The sequence below is a fragment of the Panthera pardus genome, unplaced genomic scaffold, assembly GCF_024362965.1.
Source record: "Panthera pardus isolate Hobbes unplaced genomic scaffold, ASM2436296v1 HiC_scaffold_27, whole genome shotgun sequence".
Classification (NCBI taxonomy): Eukaryota; Metazoa; Chordata; class Mammalia; order Carnivora; family Felidae; genus Panthera; species Panthera pardus.
The window spans coordinates 7,560,947-7,580,591 of record NW_026526843.1 but is presented as its reverse complement, the minus strand read 5'-3'; the positions used below and the strand labels follow the sequence as shown (position 1 = coordinate 7,580,591).

Sequence of the window (19,645 nt, the reverse complement as noted above, 5' to 3'; positions counted from 1 at the left end):
AGGAACAAATGAATGAAGGAGTGTTACTGCGTTGCTAGGTAGACTAGATGAAAGTAAAAAAAGAATGTTGGATGGCCCACCCGGCCAATGATTGGCTGGCCCACGCAACAGAGGAGAGGGTTTCTTTAGACCAGTAGGTCGCGGCTCAACAGGTCGGGACGTGGTGCGTGGGGAGCGGCGCGGCAGAGTTTGCGGATCCGAGGTGGGCGCGGCGGCTCCTTCTGGCCCCGCCCCGCCTCACCACGCCCCCTGGCGTCGCGGCCAAGGCTGGCGAGACGGCGGCGTCGGAGACTGCGCACTGGGCCCCCAGCGCCGCCAGCGGTTCCCACCTCAGAGGCTCGGAAGATGGCGGAGCGTGCCGGCACCGGCGGCGGCACATCCCTCAGGGGACTGCGCGAACGGATGGGTGAGCGGCCTGGCGGCTCCGGGGGGAGTCTGGGCCCGTGCGGGAGGCGGGCTGCTCGCGGCCCCGAGGACCGTTGGAGTGGCGCGCCGGTCGCCAAAAACTTTTCTGTGAGGTGGCCTCGCGCCGTCCGGTCCTCCCCTCACCCGCCCGGGAGTTCCCTAGGACGGGACGCGGAACCGTTGGGGGACGGGGGCGGGGTGAGGAGACGGCCGGCCGGCACCGCTGACGGCCGAAGTCCCGTGGCCAGCGGCCCAACTGCCGCGGCTAACGGTCGAGCCCCGCGGGCGGGGCGCGAGGGAACTAACGGGCGCGGGCGGCGGGGGATGGGGGGAGGCGCGCTGGGACCCCGGACCCCGCGGACGGTCCCGGGCTCCGCCTGCCGTTGGGGGGCGACGGACGCGCCGCGGCCCGGGATGTGCGAGCGCCGGCCGGGACCCCGTGCGCCGGGGCAGCCCTGAGCCGGGAGTTTTCCCTCTGGCCGCGGCGCTCGCGCTCCGATCGCCTCCCACGGTCGCAGTCCTCGCTTCTCCAGAGGTGCTTAATGCCCCGCTCCCTCCCTGTCAGGGTCCGGTGGGGACGGAGCCTTGGGGGGCTGTGGCTTTGAAAGTTGGGAAGAAACTTGCCTCTCTGCTCCTGATTTGCCTGCTGTAGCACATGACTTCGCCAAGATGTCACCTTCCGTGGGACATCTTGCCCGACCCTAGGCTGCAGCGAAGGGGAAGCAGCACTTCAGAGCGCTTTCTCCTAAAACGGTCCCGTCGCCAAAATGTCCCCCCGCCCCGCGCGCCTAAAATCGCTAATTTTCTCAAATTTGGCAGCGCGTTGCTTAGCCCAGGAGGCTGCTTCCGCTAGCTGAGCGAAATGGTATTTCTTGCTTGTGGGAGGTTGCTTGCTGTTCTCAGGCCAGCTTCCTGTTATATGAGCTTGAATAAAACCATCTTAATTAATTTTATTGAAATCCTTAGGGATATTTTCATTTGCATTTGAAAAATTAAATTACCTTTCTTCGGAATACTTTGAATCAACTCCCTAATGCATCAGTAGCAAGTACCCTTTCCTTGGGAAGTCAACCCCTTCTGTCTCTAGCTTATTCTGCTTCACCTAGAGAGTTTGCAGTAAGTTCGGATTGTTTCATTGCTTGTTGACACCTAAGGCTCTCTGCCATTGGTTTATTGCAGTGATTCAAATTAACCAGCATTCTGGATAAACCGCTGCCCCCCCCCCCCCAAAGAAAAGCATTTTTGGAAAGGATATTGAATGTTGTGAAGTACTTTAAATTTTTGAATGAGACAGTTGCTTGAATTCACAGTATATTTCAAACCAAAAACTAAGCCATGCAAAAAGGACTTAACCCAGAACGGCAGTTGACCTTGCTGCCCATTTCATATGAGGAATTGAAAATATCACATGTTACATGTTAGAGTTTCACAGGGTACCAGCTTAACTAGATTTGCCCTGATGGATTTCCTGAAAGGGACAAGGAGTCTTTGAAATGTTTTGCTACTTTGTGAAATGAAATGCTACTGTGACAGTTACTTTTTATTCTGTTACCCAAACAACACTGAATAGCACTAAATCTGTTAATCTGGCCAATTTCATTTCCTGCTGGGAACCTGGCTCCCAAAGTTAAAACATTGTACTAAACAAATAACTTCTTCAGGTGCAGGGTAGTAGTGGGTCCGGCACAGGGCCAGCAGCTGTGGGAGTGGTCAGGTATTGATTGAGCTGCTGGAACTGTCTACTGCTAGACCCCCTAGTGCACTACGTCCAGCAGGAGCCCATGATAGGACTTGGTGGCAATTACGTTGTTTTATTCTCTTTTCCAAATAACAGTGAGTAACACTAAATCTGTTAATCTGTAACAATTAGTTTCACAGTATGGTGGTTCTCTGCCACACTCATAGCCTTTTTTATTAAAAAACCTTTCAATCATTTTTTACAATCTACCCCTTTGCTACCTAATAAAAATAGTAGTGTATGTGATCTAATATTTCTAATGAGTACAGAAGAAAGGATTTGGGGGAAGAAGGATCATGGTGGGGAGGGGCTACAGATTTTATGTTGAATTCGGAGAGTGATATCAAGAGCAGCAACTGTGGCAGACAATTTAGAATTGCCGAATAAGTATTGGGATGAGTATTTTATCATTGGCATCTCATGGGATTAAGCATTTGGAAGATTATTACCATTCTTGAACTAGTTGTCACAGAAAAGTATTCTTCCTTTCTTGTATTTAGTTTGCCCTAGTGACACAGATCCTGTGTGTCTGGGGGGCAGGCAAAGAGAAGCTGGAACTTTCCACTATATTGAAGTTGGTAATGAGCTAAAACGCTTTATATCCAAAAGAGGCTTCAAAATTTCAATGACAGCTTTAAAAAATCTATTAAATCTAAAGCATTCTTTAACTTTGATATCCTTAGTAGTGGCTATTTTTGGTTCAGTGCATTCTGAGGCTTTTACTGGGCTTGATATCCAGGATGATTGAGTTTGTAAGTTTTCCCTTATGGGAGGAGAATGGTTTTCTCCCCCCCCCCCCCCGCCCCCCCCCGATTTATAAAAAATGTTTGTTTTTGAGGGACAGGCAAAGAGAGAGGGAGAGAGAGGATCCAAAGCGGGCACCAAGCTGACAGCCAGAGAGCCCTGAGGTGGGACTCAAAACTCACCAATCCTGAGATTGTGAGCTGAGCCCAAGTGGGATGCTTAACCGACTGAGCCACCCGGGTGCCCCAAGAATGGTTTTCTTCTAATGTCTTTGACAAGTTTTTTCTAAATTCAGGCCTTTCTTAGCAAAGCATAATAGTGCTTTCTTTTAGAAAAATAGTTAAGTGCTTTATTTTAAAATATTTCCATTGCTTATTTTCTTTTTTAGTTTTTAAGTTTATTTATTTTGAGAGAGCCACTGGGGAAGGGGCAGAGAGAGAGGGATAGAGAGACAGTCCCAAGCAGGCTCTGATGGGGGGCTCGAACTCATGAACCGTGAGATCATGACCTAGGCCTAAACCAAGAGTCAGATGCTTAATCAACTGAGCCACCCAAGTGCCCCACCATTGCTGTATTTTCTTTTTTTTTTTTCTTAAAAGTTTTTTAGCATTCATTTTTTTGAGAGACAGAGACAGAGCATGAGCAGGGGGAGGCAGAGAGAGAGAGGGAGACACACCATTAAGTAAATGGTGAGGTAATATACATTATTATAGCAATTTTTAGTTAAGTACCATAAATATAGATTAAGGTTCATATTTCAGTTTTAATAAACTCTACACATTTTCTTAATCTCCAGGCAAAAGGTAACTTTTAACTTTAATTTGGGATTCAGAATTAGTATAGGACTTAAACTGCACCTTGCTGTAACCTTAAAATGAATGGTAAGTGAATTTCCTCATTCAACAGAGTTTAGTAAAATACTCTGTTAAGCTCAGACTAAAGCCTTTGTCCCATTGCCTGAACATTTTAAGTGGTTTCTAGAACCTGTCCTCTTGGTAAATGTATTTTTTGCTGGTAAGAATTTGGATATAAAGTTCTAAAAATCAGACGATATTATTTCCACATTGACCTTTATGGTTTAGTTCATTATTCCCACCACAGCTAATTCTGAAGCTACTACTGTTTAATGAGGTCTTTATGTCTGGTAAAATTGTATATTTTGAGAGAAATTGCCCTTATGGTCAGCTAAATTGTGCCAAAATATGGACTTTCTTTGTTACTTCTAAGCAGGAAAGCCGAATGTGCAGAACCAACTGTTGTTTTTTCTATGCTCACATAGACATGTTACAAATAGGAGGGAGTGTATAGGAGGGTTTAATTAATTTATACACTATATTTAAGAATTTTTCTTAATGCACTGTAGTACTTAAATTCAGAGGATAACTTCTGGTACATAAAATTGCTAGTTGTTGAACTAGGAAGGAAGCTGAGAAGAGTCTAATCTTCAAATTTACCTAAATCATGGATTATCTGAGCTGTTAGGTCTCTGGGGTAAAAAAAAAAAATCCTTTTTCCCTTTTGAAATAGCCCTATGACTGCAATTGTGACATCACGTTCAAGGTTACTCTGTAAAATGATTCCTGGATATCTTTCCTCAGTGGCAAGGAACATCTCAGAGTCCCTTCTTTCTATGAGGGCAATGACAGCCACTCTATTCCTTTAATTATTTTAACTGTCCATCTTCCACTGTTCTATTTTTTCCTGATATGTAGAAAACAATTGTACGCAGTATCGCAGGGACATATTTCCTAGGCTTTTACAAGGGTAGAAGAGAGTTTTCAGTGTTAATCTCCAGATCCTTCCTGAAGATGCCCAGCATTGTGGGGCATTTTAGATATGGCCATACGTGGAATTAAAGGGTTCAGGGTATCCCCTGTAGTAATTGGTGTATCATCCTAGAATTTTAGTTTTTCTTACTCTCCTCAAATTGTGCTCCCCTAACCTTGTATTTCACCTTTATTGAAGTTATTTACTACTTTTGGGCCTGTTTTACAAGGCATGTGTAAATTTATCTTTGCCTGACACTTTTCTACCTAGAATAATACTATCTCAATGGAAATTCCTCCAGTGCTTCTCCACCTTCACTGTGCATTAGAATAGACCTTTTAGCAACTGATAATGCCTAGGCCCCCACCCCAGAGACTGGGGGTGGGGAGAAGCAGTCATTGCTAATACATTGCTTAATGTATTTAAAAAATTTTTTTTAATGTTTATTTACTTTTTGAGGGCAAGAGAGAGCGCACGTGAGCGGGGGAGGGGAAGAAAGAGAGAGGGAGACACGGAATCTGAAGCAGGCTCCAGGCTCTGCACTATCAGCACAGAGCCTGACACGGGGCTCGAACCCACGAACCCTGAGATCATGACCTGAGCTGAAGTCGAACACTTAACTGACTCAGCCACCCAGGTGCCCCCATTGCTAATGTATTTTTAAAGCAACTTAGGTAACCCTAGTGTGCAGCCACAGTAGAAAAGCCCACATGTAGGTAATTTATAAATTTACTTCTTTAATATTGGCCCAATCTTTGAGGATCTCACTGTTGACACTTCTGCTTCTAAATTCAGATCCATAAATGCCAACTCTTTTCTAAATTCCCAATTTATGGCAAAACAGTTTTTCCAATTCCTTGCCAGCTCACTTTTTCTAGTACTTGCTGTAATGTCTTGCCTGATGCATTTTTGAAAGCTATTAATCATTAGTTCCTACTCATCCACAAGCTTGTGCTGCCACTCCCACTCACAGCTCTCTCCTTATGTCCACTGGTATGCCAGCACATCCACAGTAAACAGCTTTAATTCTTAAACTGTTGTTGAACGTCATAGGTACTCAGTATGTCTGTATTGTTGACCTGGATTAATCTATCATGATTTTGCCTTATAGATGAGATGCTATCCTTTATCATCAAAGACGACGGCCTGTGCTTTGTTTGCCTCCCCCTGTATTAACCGTATTCTTATTATCTAATCCCTTCCCTTTATGTTCCTGTGTTCTAGTTGCGGCTGCTCACGCCATGGCCGAAGAAAGACGGAATCAGAGTGGTTTTAGCTCTGCATCTCAATCCTCAAATATAAAATCATCATTCAAGCCAGGTATAATTTCTAGAATGCTTTGTGATAGATGTCAAAGTGTCATGTCATTAAAATTTGATATCCTATTAATGTCTTACTTTTTTCTCTCTTTTTTTTTTTGTTTTTAGTCATAGATGGATCTGTCCTTAAAAGTGACACCAGGCAGAGGTTGGCGAAGGAGCGCCGAGAAGAAAAGAAAAGACAACAAGATGGTATATTTTAGATTTTTAAAAAATAATCAGAATGAGTGAATTTTCTTGTAAGGTTATGTATTTCCAGAGTGGTTTTGCTTACTTTTCCTGATCTGTTTATATCATAGATTACATTTTTCCTAGGATGTATTATATTGGATTCAATGATTATACTAAGTAAGATAAAGAAGGCCCAAGAAAAATATTTGATTAAATTGTTTAATTTTTGAAGTAGTAAATTCTGTTACCTCCAATTTTCTGAAAACTAAAATATGAAAATTTCAACATTTGTAGAAACCAGAGGAATGGGATTTCAATAAAAATGACTCTAAAAAGGAAAATGAAGTTGCTAATAATCCTAACATACACTTCTTAAGTGTAAATTAGAATCTAAAAGAATATCCTTCTACAACTTAAGGGACTGCTTTTTCAACTGCATTTTTCTCTGATCTTTGAAATCCCCTGACAAAACTTGTGCTCAGCTTCATTCAAATGGATATCATTTGTCTTTGTTTTAATGAGGAGCGGTTTCTTCCTGTAGCTCTTCAGAAGAGTATTTTAGAACTGCATAGATGCTCTCCAGGCTTTAGAGATGGGAAATTTGAAGTAGGAAAACATCATGCTGTTCATAATGTGGTACATGACTAAATCCATGATTGTAGAACTGGCATGCTGGAGTGTGGTCTGCATAGATGAGGCCTTTGAAAGCAGTTTCCTAAGAGAATGAACAAAAACATTCTGCCTATGTGTTTTCTTTTTATTTCTTATTTTAATGTATATAGCAGGTTAATCTGGTGGGGTTTAACCTTGGCTCAAATCAGCAGAAATACCACATGAAAGAAAATATTTGTTTTTAATTTGGAATCTTAGTTTGGACAGGATATGAGTGGTCATCTAAGCCATCTCAGTTCTCTGGAGTTAAATGAACACCCAGGGCAAATACTTTAGTGGCCATTCTCTTACACTCACATGATCTTTTGTTATTAGCATAGGTTATGTTATTTTTAAGAGAAGGAGATACATTACCTTTTTCTTTCTTGTGTATAATGTGGAAAAGTTAAATATTTGCTTGGCTCTTACACCTTGAAAATGTGTTTGGAATATTTCAGCCAACAAAGAAACACAACTGCTTGAGAAAGAAAGGAAGTCCAGGATCCAGTATGAAAAACTGATGGAAGAAAAACAACGAAAGCTGAAAGAACAGAAAGAAAAGGATGAACAGCGGAGAATATCCGCAGAAGAAAAAAGGAAACAAAAATTACAGGAGGAAAGGGTATGTATTTTTGTAAAGCCTGTTAATCAGATGACACACTGTGTTGCCCAGCACCGGACCACTTTTTTCTTAGCCTTTCTGCCTTTACTGCCCCCTCCCCTGCCAAAGGAACCATCTCCAGTTCTCGCTGCTTCCCTTCAGTGGTAGAGCCTCTTGTCCCTGTCGTGTCAGACCCCTGAGTTTAGAACCACTAGCTGATGTAAAAGCGGAGCCTTGCAGGCCCAGGAAGAGAGCCCTTCCACTCTCCCTGACTGACCCTTCCACTGAGCCTCTGGAATTTGCCCTGATAGGCTCCCCATCGTACTTCTCATGGCGGCTCCTCTGACTGCTTGAGTGCAGGCCAGTCAGAGGGGAGCACACTTCCCATCCGGCCTCCCCTGTCTTTTCTCCTGTGTGCCACCCCCCCCCCTTCCTCACCACGCGTCCCCCGCAGTCCCGCTCTTTCCCCTGCCATTCTGTAGTCCTGCTGCTCTCTTTACCTTTCTGGACTCTTGGTGTCTGGCACCCTGTGGGTATGAGTCATTGCCTTAGTAATGCCCTCTATTTCCCCTTCTGTCCCACTTCAGTCAATTTGTCTTTTATTGTCCGTACTTGGGCATCTGGCTACCTGTCTTGTTCTGCCTGATTCTCTCTGACATCAGATTTTTCTCCTGGAGGGTCACTCCACTGCTTTACTCTGAGGATCCTTGACTTCTTGTGAATCTGGCATGTTCTCTGGGAAACCATTCTTTTTCTTGCTGGCATTCTCTCTTTTTCTTTATTCCAGTGATTCTCAAGTGTCCCTAAATCTTAGTCTGTCTTCTGGTTCTCCATCTGACCTTTTTCTGCCTGAGGTGCCTCACTTTTCTTTCCCCTTTCTTTGTCTTAGCTTTTCTCTCTTTTTCTCTCCCTGTCTTTGAGCTTTCTGCCTATTCTCTCAATATGTGTGTTTTTATCTCCCCCTCTTTTCTTCTGTTGCTCTAATTTAAAGTTTTCTTTTTCTGTCCTTTCTTTTTGGTTCCATTTGTCCCCATGAGGCTTCTTCTCTGTAGTGCTCACTTTCCCTCCTTGTCAAGCACAAGGTTGCTCTCACATGCCTCAGCCCCTGCCCCATCTGTGGACCTTCCTTATTCTAGGACTGTTCCCGTGCCATTTCTTCCCCATCAATGGTCCACTCACTACCACTTCTCTGTCTTCTGAACTGTTTTCTGTGGTTGTTTATGCTCTTTTTTCCATATTCCAGAGTATTTGATGAATTCTCCTTCAGAATTTCTATCACTCTCCATCTTCCTCTGTGAAAGAGCTCCTTAATTTGCTTCTGTGGTAAAGAAAAGGAAGGACAGGGATAGATCTGAGCTAAGAGACTGAAAGAAGGTAGAATAGAAAACTGCAGAGTGGGGGAGGGTCCCTGGAGGAGACAGACTCCCAGGGACTTAGAGAAAAAAAAGATCATCTTAGAGAAAGAGGAACCTCAGAGAGATCCCAGAGAAAAGAGAATGTAACATAATGGCACTGCAGAGGGGGAGGAAGCCAGAGCTGTGGCAGGAGGAAACAGGAGGAAGGACCAGGAGAAAAGGGACAAAAGAGAATCAACCTCACAAAACTAGTTGGGGTGTGGGTGGCGAGGCAGTTCCCGTGAACAGAGCAAGAAGGAACCCTTGGACACTGTGAGCAGCCTGAAGGTAGAAAAAGAGAATAATTCCTTAGAGCAGGGAGAAAACCCAGACTCCATGGTGCTGAGGAGGGATAAGTGTGGACAGACATAGGAGCCAGGGCAGGAGCTTAAGTAGGAGCCACAGATGCAACTGGAACCTGAAAGCATAGAGAGCTAGTCCGTTTGGAAGCAGGGGATAGAATTCTCAACAATCAGTGATGTTTGAATAATACAAGACGGATTATGGTTTTTAGTGTTTATTACACTTTCTGGGTTTCTGGTAATTTGAGGCAATTTTCTGTTAGAAAATATCATTTTAAAATATTGCCACTAGATACATTTCATTTTAAGAATTGCAATTGCTTTTCTCCTCAGGGGATATGGGTGAGTCTCCATTTTCCTAGTATGTTGGTCTTTTCCCTCAGAGAAACGGTGGGGGCATTATAAGAATGATGTTGCTATGAAACGGTTGTTGTCAGGGAATAATACAAAGCCTCCTGGCCCTGCAGTTGATTTGTTTACCTGAGTACAATCCATGGTTTGTTACAGCACAAAATTATCTGAGAAAGGAAAACCATGCATGGCTGTGGGGTGGTTTTGTCACAGTGTGGTGTTTACATTTGAAAAGCTGTTCTCCTCAGCAGCTGGATTAAAGTTGAGGTCAAGGGGCACCTGGCTGGCTCAGTCATAAGAGCATGAGCTCCACATTGGGTGTAGAGATTACTCAAATAAAGAAAAATAAAGTTGAGGTCCAGACAAACACCTTGATTATCTTTTTTTAACTTTATTGAGGGATGCCTGGGTGGCTCAGTCAGTTAAGCATCCGACTCTTGATTTTGGCTCAGGTCATGATCTCAAGGTTCGTGAGTTCAAGCACCACGTCAGGCTCTGTGCTGACAGTGCGGAGCCTGCTTGGGATCCTCTCTCTCCCTCTCTCTCTGCCTTTCCCTTGCTCTCTCAAAATAAATAAACTTAAAAAAAAACCTATTGATTAACACTAGAATTGAAGATCTTAGAAATGTGGGTATTATAGATGACTCTGGCATAGATTTCACTTATATGTATATTAGTTGATTTTTTTTTTCTGCCTCATTGTACAAAGAATTTAAGGTTATATATACATTTTAAATTAAGTTTATTCATTTTGAGAGAGTGTGTGTGTATGCACGAGTCGGGGCGGGGGGCCGGGGGCGGGGGGGAGAGAATCCTAAGCAGGTTCTGGTTTGCCAGCACAGAAACCAACGTGGGGCTCAGTCCCAGGGACGGTGAGATCATGACCTGAGCCCAAATCAAGAGTTGGATGCTTAACCGACTAAGCCACCTAGGTGCCCCTCCCAATATTTTTAACTTTTACCTGATGTCCCCTAAAATTTTGCTTGATAGAAAAATTTGGTGATGGGATGGTTTTATAATACGTAAAAAATTGTTGGTGTTTATTTTAAATAGGAGAGATTCAAAGCCGTTGTCTACCGTACACTGGAACGGAGCAACCGTGTTGATCATCGTCAAAAAAGATGGTCGTGGGAAGGCTCTACAACCATGAACCCTGAGACTAAAAATGGTAATTAATACAGCTGTTAAACTTGAAGTTCATTCAGGTTCATATTTGGATACTGGCTATTGCTACAAGGTGGCTTTACAACAAGATTTTGAACTTTGTATCCCAAATGAAAATACTGCCGTGTACTCTTTGGTGTGCACAATAAATTTATATTGTAAGATTGCAAAAGAAATTTCATTATCATTTTATCCATTATATCTAAAATCTTACCACTTAAATTTGTTATCTCTGGAAAAATGATTAATAATAAAGCTTTATACAACTTTATCCAATGCATATTTTAAAAGTAAATTGCCCCATTTACTATTGAGGGTACTGTAAATTTTCCTAAAAATGGGCATAATTTTAGTTTCATAAAACTTAAATTTCTATCATTTATAAGGAATGACCATGAATATTGTGCACCTAATTAATGCACGTCTATACTCGATAGAACTACATCATGAATTCACTTTGTTTCAGCTAATGATGCTTCTTTTAAATCTGAGTACAGTAAATATTATATCTTTTCTCAGCTAATAAACGTTCTGTATCTACTGAAAAACTTGAACAAGAGATTTCCGGTTTACACAAACAAGTGCCTATGTCATCTGCAGGTGTTCAGAATTCTGTTGCCAAGAGTAAGTAGTTATTTCACGTGTTCCACAGAATTTTAAACCAATGAAATCAATTCTTTATGTATTTTTTTACAGTACTACTTATCCTTTAGACTGTAGAACATTTAAATTTATTTCAGAAGAACACCACCTTGTTTTACAGTAGATAGCGATGGTCGTTACAGTTTTGGATTTTCATCAGTGTTAATCCTTATTTCATGATTTACATATGAATTGTCAGATGGCTTTGTTGGTCTCAGGTAGCCCAAACTGCAACATATTTTGACTAAAAGACATTGCCGGTAAGTGGCACAATAATTTGTTATAAAAGTAATTCATATTCTGCCAAACCAGTAAATGAAATTGTTTTTCCTAGAGAGTAGCTAAACTAGTTATTCATTTTCCATTAAGTTTCATGAATATCACCTTGTGTAAGGAAAATGTTAGCATATATACTCCAACAGACAGGTTGATCTGCTTCACATATATTTGTTATGCATGACAACCTTGTAAACTTGACAGGCAAGTATAATTACCTTCCTGGTTTTATAATTAATACCCCAGGAAATTCAGTGCTTTTCACTCTATCATGCTTGTTTATGGTTTATATTTTGGTCTTTTGATAGATGGATCATGATGTTGAAATTGTACATTTCAATAATAAGCTCATGTTTTCCTCCAAAGCAAATAAAGTGATACCCATGTTTCAGGGGAGAAACATTGCTAAGCTCCACTTTACAACTCTTCGCAGTGCTAAGGTGGTGTTCTTTAAAAGAAAACAAAGTTATCTAGTATGACTACTTCAAATACCTTTTGCTTCTCGTGTTTTCCTTTCAAAAAAATCTTACCTGAGTGTGTGTCAGTGACCATTTCTGGCTTGTTGCACATGGTGCTCCTCACTGATAATTGAAATGGATTAGGCAGCCATACCCATCAATCAAAAAAAAATCCTTTCCAGTGACAGAAACAGAAGTGACTTTGGCAGGAAAAAGACATGGCAAACATATTCCATCTTCCCACTTTTGTGCCTTATGAATTTAAAAAATGCATAATTATGGTCTGAATTCAAAAATCTTTCTTTTATTAGATACCTTGACCTATTTTTGAGCAATGCTATAAAATTCCAGTACAGCAAAAAGATTCTGGATCTCATTAAAGTATAATTAATTGTAGCAGTAGTTAACCTAGTGGAAAAGATTTCCATTTTTATCCAGATATTACAGTTTTAAAATGTTGAAAAGGATTTTTGTTTTGTTCATACTTACATTATGTTATTTATACTTTTAGGACTCCTAATTTCTAACCATGAGCTTGAGACGTCTTTTGTTGTTTGTCAGTCTGTGGTTATCATATTTTCTGTCATAATGGTCTAACAAAAGTTGATCCACTTAACACCCTAACTCTTGATAGGCTTTCCCAGAGCACTTGTGTGTAGCCTGGGTTCATTCGTAGATTAACGTGGGAAGGTTTTCTCTAGTACCTTCTTTGTCATATACTAAATTTATTATTCCTTAGTTCAATCATTGTAGTGTCATATACTTTCATTTTAATATATCTTGATTGTTTCACAAGCATTGACTCTGTTTTACTATCTAATTGCTCTGAGGAGTTAGCAAATATTTCTTCCACAGACACGTATGACATTTTTAATATGTGCAAACACTAGTATGCTTTCATTAATAGGTTTACTTGATATATCAATGAGACTTGTAATGAGGAGGAACAGGTGATGACTTTCAAGGTAATAATTAGTTAAATCGCACTGAAGGAGCAATTCCAAGTAACTTTTTAGATGATTTCTTTACTAGTTTTTAATACAAGAAGGTGTGTGTGGAAGATACTTTTGTGAAATAACTTACTTAAAAAGGTACAGTATATTGCACACTCTGAGATGATGAATGTTGTGATTAATGATGCCAGGGAAAATAAAGCCAGTATTGGCGGTGGCTTACCTTTGTAAAAATCTCTTCAGATTGGAATGAAATCTGTTTGATCCAGAGAGATGAACATTTCAAACTCAAATTAAGTTCATACTCTAATAACCTGTAATGTTTTAAATAGCCCTGTTTTAAAGCTTGGCTGACTCAAATTGTCTGTTTTTCTTCTGCCACTTGCTGACTCAGTAACTGTTCACACTTATCTTGTCATTTCTTGCGATATGATGGTAAAGGATATGTGATTTAATCACACGATTGAATCGATTATACCTCTGGATCGTGCTGTTCAGTTACATTATCAGTTCACGGATTTTCAAATGATGCTACGTTGTCAATATGTACAGGTCCCCAATTTAGTTTACAGGTTCCCAAAAGAGAAGTTATTCTTAAAATTTTTTAAATGTTTATTTCTGAGAGAGAGACAGAGCACCAACAGGGAAGGGGCAGAGAGAGAGAGAGAGACCCAGAATCCGAAGCAGGCTCCAGGTTCTGAGCTGTCAGCACAGAGCCCCATGTGGGGCTTGAACCCACAAACCGTGAGATCATGACCTGAGCCAAAACCAAGAGTCAGATGGTTAACTGACTGAGCCACCCAGGAGACCCAAGAAGTTATTCTTTAAACAGACACTCCTCAGTATTCTGAGCCAGAACATTTCAAGTGAAATGGAAAAGTGTCTACACAAAGCATGTTTTTCATTAGGTTGCTAAAATCGCGACATCTATGCCAAATGTTAACGATCATTTTTAAAAAGTTTAAAGCCATAATCATTATAACTAAAGTATACATTACTTTAGTAACAGAGGTCATGGATTGTGTCTAAAATTTAAAATGAATGTTTCTAATTTGGGAATATTGATCTTGTCAGGTAGTATTAGACATTTTCTTCTTAATTTTTACTGTTTTTTTTTTCTAAATACTTTTATTTCAGATAACTTAGAGTAAATTAGTTTTAAGGTTGGGGATGTAGAATCTCTACATAAGATTTGAAATTTAAATAAATTCTTATAAGCAAGAGTAAAGAAGATAAAAAATGTTTGAAAAGAGGAGTTGACTCCTAAAATAACACAGTTAAATAATTTGTAAAAAATAATTTTCCTTTGCCCTTGATCTCCAGAAACAACAGAAAAGAGAAGTTCGTCTTTGAATAGAAGATCTAACAAACTGCAGTCACCTATGGAAACAGAAAAAGTAGAAGAAAAACCAGGTGGTTAGTTATTTTGTTTTTAATTTTTTTTTAATATTTGTTTCTGAGAGAGAGAGACAGAGCACGAGGAGGGAAGGGGCAGAGACAGAGAGACAGAATCCGAAGCAGGCTCCAGGCTCTGAGCTGTCAGCACAGAGCCCGACGTGAGGCTTGAACTCACCAACCATGAGATCATGACCTGAGCCGAAGTCAGACACTTAACCGACTGAGCCACCCAGGTGCTCCCAAGTACTAGTCTTAAATAGTGGCTTAAAAGAGATCTGTTTATGTCAACATTTCGTTGCTTGAGGAGTTGTTCCTAAAACTGGAAGCCAAAATATCCCTTAACATTTGGCTGAAGCCAAGAGTCTGTCTGTAAATGAAATATGTAATTCTGCCATCATTTGAGCAGGAGGTCTGTAATGAAGCTGAGAGACTAGATCACAGAGTGTTGGTGTAGGTATAGATTTGTGTCGGAGGAGTTGATGCTCTTCAAATACTTCATGAGTTTGCGTTTAGAAGTTCTAAGTATTGGCCATAATTTGAACTTAAAAGCTTTGCTCTGTTGCTTCATGGCATTACTCACATCTAACCTTTGCACATGTTTGAACTGCTGATTATTATACAAAAAAATTCATACTTGTTACTGAAGTACTTCTTTATTTAAAGTTTCTTTCTAATACCTTTCCTCTCCTTTTCTCTGTCAAACACAATTGTTGCTTTTTGTTTCTACCAAACCATTCACTTACAGAATGCTCTCCAGTTTGTTGATTAGGGTCAAATCCCGTTATAACAAATGCCATTGTCACAGGGATATTTATGAACATAAAAATTTATTGGAGCAAGATATTTAGAAGATGCACTTTTAACAGAAGAATTCAGTCAGTCCCTTGGAGCTTTTGGCAATGAATCTGACCAGAGTAGGATTGTCAGTGGCAGATATGTGTAGGAATCCATGTCAAAGGCGTTTTGCGTGATAGACATATGCGAGCTCCTCTGCAGAGACTCCATATGTTGGCTAGGACTCTGTTAAGTATGCTACGTAGATTTCTTCACTGGGGTTATTATGTATGCTGGGGCCTTTGCTTCCTTACTCAGTGCTCTCTTCCCCAGCAAGGCAGTCTCTGGTGGCAGTGTTCATTCCCGTTCTGGATGTGTTGCTCTCGTTGCCTCTACTTCCAGGCTGGGCAAGTTCTCATTTGCAGCAGTTCACATTGCTCTTTGTTGCTTTGCATTTATTTGTGAGACCTCAACTACGTCTGTTCTCCTCATTCAGCTCGACACCAGCATACCAGTCTTCGGGAGAATAATTTAATCAGCCGCCTGCTGGTCCCAACAAAAGCTTCAATAGCCAGGAGCAAAAGTGCTGCTTCATTGTCGGTCCCTGGAAAAGAAACCCCAGGTAATAGGCATAGGGCAGAAAGCCTGAAAGTGTTAGTATTTGCACTTAAAAAGCAGGTCGTATCATTTAATTGGTTGCAGTAAGGCATAAAAATAATTTGAATCAGTGGTTTCCAAATGACTGATTTTACCCAACAGTTTTATATTGCATGTTTATTTTATGCCTTCTAGCCTGGTAGATTAGTTATCTGGGTAATGGGTAATTTATAGGATGAGATAGGTAATTATGGTGGTTGTTACACTTTTACATGATTTTTTAAAAGATTTTTTAAAGTAATCTTTACACCCAACATAGGGGGCTCGAACTTAGAACCCCGAGATCGAGGGTGGCATGCTCTTCCAACTGAGCCAGCCAGGCACCCCTAAGTTTTTAAAAGCTCTATGGGTTTCTCAACCTGTGCTTAAATGTGTCACAGCACTGTAAGAAGTACTGGATGTTAAAAGTATCTGGAAACTTACGATTTAGAGGGAGAAAGTTTTCTACCTCACCCAACTTTTTTTCCTAAAATATGAAAGAGTAACACTGATCTGCTCTTTAGCTTTTAATTAAGGACATAAAGATTGTTGGTAAAGTAAGAACAGTCTTCAGGCTTAGGTGGATTTTCTCACTTGTAGGTCACGTAAAGTGTCAGACATGCCCGTGGGGGGTAAAATGCACTGTTCCCATCATTCTTTTCTTTCTTTTTTCCTCCACTTTTTTTTCCCAGAATTTATCCCAGCACCTTTGTTTTTTTCTTCTGTTGTTATTCATATGATTAGTAAAATAAATCAGAATGCTGTCACAGACTTTCTGGTAGTGCAGCTTTACTTCTTTTGGTTCCAATTTCTGAATTTGTTTATGCCTCATTATAGGATGTCAGATTATTTTCTGCCAGTCTCCCTCCAGTCTACTGTAAGATATTTCTTTTATTGCTTTTATTTTTGTTTAATATTTTACTTCCATTGAAAATGCAGTATCTTATCTTAAATTTCTATAGCTAATAGAAATCTAGTTATTACATTTAATATATTTTCTTAGTGCAAACTGTCAATGTTAAATCATGTGACTGTTTAGGTACACACAATATGTAAATATAATACTTTTTCCACCAAAATGAGGGCCTAAAAACATTTAACTTAGTCACATTTTTTATTCATGAGTCGTCAGTCTTTGGTAATTTGTTCTATTTTGGTTATTTGATGAGATCATGTAAAAGTTTACAGAGGAAGTGACAGATTTACCAAGTCTTAAGAAAGCTATCACCAAATACTTTTTAAAAAACAGTTACTTTTCGGGGCGCGGGCGCCTGGGCAGCTCAGTTGGTTGAAGCATCTGACTCTTGATTTCAGCTCAGGTCATCATCTCACGGTTTGTAATTTTGAGCCCCACTTGGGATTCTCTCTCTTTCCCTCTCTCTGCCCCTTCCCTGCTCATGCGCGCGCGCGCTCTCTCTCTCTCTCTCTCTTTCAAAATAAATAAATAAAACTAAAAAATTTAAAAACAATATTTACTTTATTATACAAGCAATGCATATTTAGTGTAGAGAAAATTTTAAATATAATTTACTATTATCCCAATAGCCCACTCATGACTGAATATTTGTTTATATATTTTCTTCACAAGATAGGGTTATAATCTGCTTTTGTTTAATCTGGATATATATCCTTTTCTATGTCCAGAAATTGTATATTAATACTCTGAATGACTGTCAGTATTATCTAAATTTCCTGTTGAATATTTAGATTATAGTTCTCATTGTTTCAGTATTATCAATAATGCTGTAATAAGTAACCCTTATTGCATACATTTTCATATCTGATTTTTTTTCATAAGGATAGACCTAGAAGTGAAATTGTGGCAACAAAGACTATGTACTTTGTAATGGCTTTTGATACATTATTGCCCCAATCCCCCCTACCAGGAACATGTGCAAATCCACGACCTCACCAGCAGTGTGGGGCTGCCTCTTTCCCAACGTTGCTGTTACCACTTTCCACCTTCTTTGCTGGTACCGAGTATTACCATTTTTATCCATTTATTAGGCAGAAAATATTTAGATTGTGAAAGCTGGAAGAGACCTTGAAAATCCAGCCCGTTCTGATTAATGTGTTATTATAGTTTTTATTATGGGTGAGAAAATGCTCTTTTTATATTATATTCCAAAATAGCCATATATAGAATTTCTTGCATAATCACTTGTAATCGTAAGATCCCTGGCCCTGGTTAAGTTGTTTTAGATTACTTTTAAAAAGTGTTGAACATCTTGTAATGTTTTATGAAAATCACTCAACCGTAGTATGATTAAATGAGAAATGGCAGGGAGCCTGGGTGGCTCAGTCAGTTAAGCATCCTACTCTTGATTTCAGTTCGGGTCGTGATCTCACGGTTCGTGGGTTCCAGCATCGCGTCTGACTCCACGCTAATAGCACGTAGCCTGCTTGGGTTTCTCTCTCTCTGGCCCTCCCTTGCTCACGCGCATGCTCTCACTCTTGCTCTCGCTCTCAAACTTAAAAAAAAAAAAAGATAGCTTATTGCAAACATCAACTTGGGAGACACGTCCTCTTCATCTATAGTAGACTGTTGCTTTCACGACGCCTCTTGATGGTGGCACTTCTGAAGTACCAACTTTGTGATACTTTTGTCCTGTGTCTGTGATCCATTTCACTAAACGCTTCTGTGTTGGGCGTAATCCCTGCAGTTTCCTAATAAACACGGTCTCTTTTCTCTTTTCCTGTTCTTCTACTGTTAACAAGGTGTGTTTCTGCCTTGTTGTCAGGTTGCTAAGTGTAGAGAATTTCATTCTGTCCTCATTCACCCACAGGCAACCGCTATCCCGTACTACAGTATGTGACCACGCCCCTGCGTGGCCATAGCAGTGATGAATTGAAGAATACCATAGTGCTTCGCAAGTCAGCAATGGCCGTGCCTCCCCAGGAGAAAGTGGGAGCGCTCCCCAAGGCGAAGGTGGAAGCGCCCCCCAAGGCGAGCACGAGTATGGAAGTGGCCTCCAATGTGAACGTGGGAGCGATCCCCAAGGTGAGTGTGGAAGTGGACCCCGAGGCGAACATGGAGGCGGCCCCCGAGGTGAATGAAGCAACCCCCCAGGCAAGCATGGAAGGGTCCCCTGAAGGGAGTGTGGAAGCATCAGCTCAAGCAGGTGCGGAAGCACTCCCTGATAGCGTGGAAACATCCCCGGAAGTGAGCGTGGACATGTCCCTCGAGGTGAGCGTGGACCCATCCCCCGAGGTGAGCATGGACTCGTCTCTCGAGATGAGCACGGATGCGTCCCCTGATGGGAGCATGCAAGTGTCCTCTGAAGCAAGCGTGGAGGCATCTACCAAGGCTGGTATGGCAGCATCCCCCAAGGCTAGTGTGGAAACGCTCCCCGAAGAGAGTGTGGAAGCATCCCCCGAGGCCTTCCTGGAGGTGAGCGTGGAAACATCTTCCAAGGTGAAAGTGAGAGATTTTCCACAGGTTTATTAAGTGCCTTTTATTGCCCAATTTTCTGTTAAAATCTGTGTATTTAGTTGTGTAGGTCATGATAGGTCAAGTTTCACAACATAAACAAGTTCTTAGATAGTATTCTGCAATAAAATCAGTTACATAGGATAAGCCACTTCAATGATTTAAAATGATGACACTCGTACCAGTTTCCCCTCAAAGCTGGAACATTAGTTTTTAGTAGAAAGGAGGAAGTATAACTGTTACAGGAACTATTTCTAAACTGAAGAAAAGTTCAAGAAGAAATAATACAAACCTTTAATTAGGATTTAGAAATAGAATCAGGTTTTGAAGGGAAAGATTTGTTTTTAATTATTTCTGTGAACTTCTTGAAATTCGTAATCTGAATTGTTAGTCTAGAAGAACATATCTGTGTCTAATTCTCATGCTTGCTCCTTTTAAGGAGCTAAAATTGTATTATATGTTCAGGGTATG

At 40.8% G+C, this 19,645-nt stretch overlaps 1 protein-coding gene across 9 annotated transcripts in view; it reads left to right on the top strand.

Annotated features, from left to right (window-relative positions):
* The window catches only part of MAP7D3 (MAP7 domain containing 3), a 56,829-nt gene that overhangs the window by 24,459 nt on the left and 12,725 nt on the right, over nucleotides 1-19,645 (top strand). For 3 of the 9 annotated variants that reach the window (XM_053891323.1, XM_053891325.1, XM_019421493.2), the window contains exons 1-9: nucleotides 275-406; nucleotides 5,879-5,974; nucleotides 6,082-6,165; nucleotides 7,254-7,417; nucleotides 10,497-10,611; nucleotides 11,127-11,231; nucleotides 14,260-14,352; nucleotides 15,605-15,730; nucleotides 18,531-19,135. In XM_053891323.1, the coding sequence (XP_053747298.1) occupies nucleotides 346-406; nucleotides 5,879-5,974; nucleotides 6,082-6,165; nucleotides 7,254-7,417; nucleotides 10,497-10,611; nucleotides 11,127-11,231; nucleotides 14,260-14,352; nucleotides 15,605-15,730; nucleotides 18,531-19,135 (1,449 nt within the window). In that variant the 5' untranslated portion in view covers nucleotides 275-345. Of the gene's footprint in view, nucleotides 1-273; nucleotides 407-5,878; nucleotides 5,975-6,081; nucleotides 6,166-7,253; nucleotides 7,418-10,496; nucleotides 10,612-11,126; nucleotides 11,232-14,259; nucleotides 14,353-15,604; nucleotides 15,731-18,530; nucleotides 19,136-19,645 lie in introns of those variants that run through there. The other 6 variants (XM_053891320.1, XM_053891322.1, XM_019421487.2 and 3 more) reach the window with 4 other exon arrangements.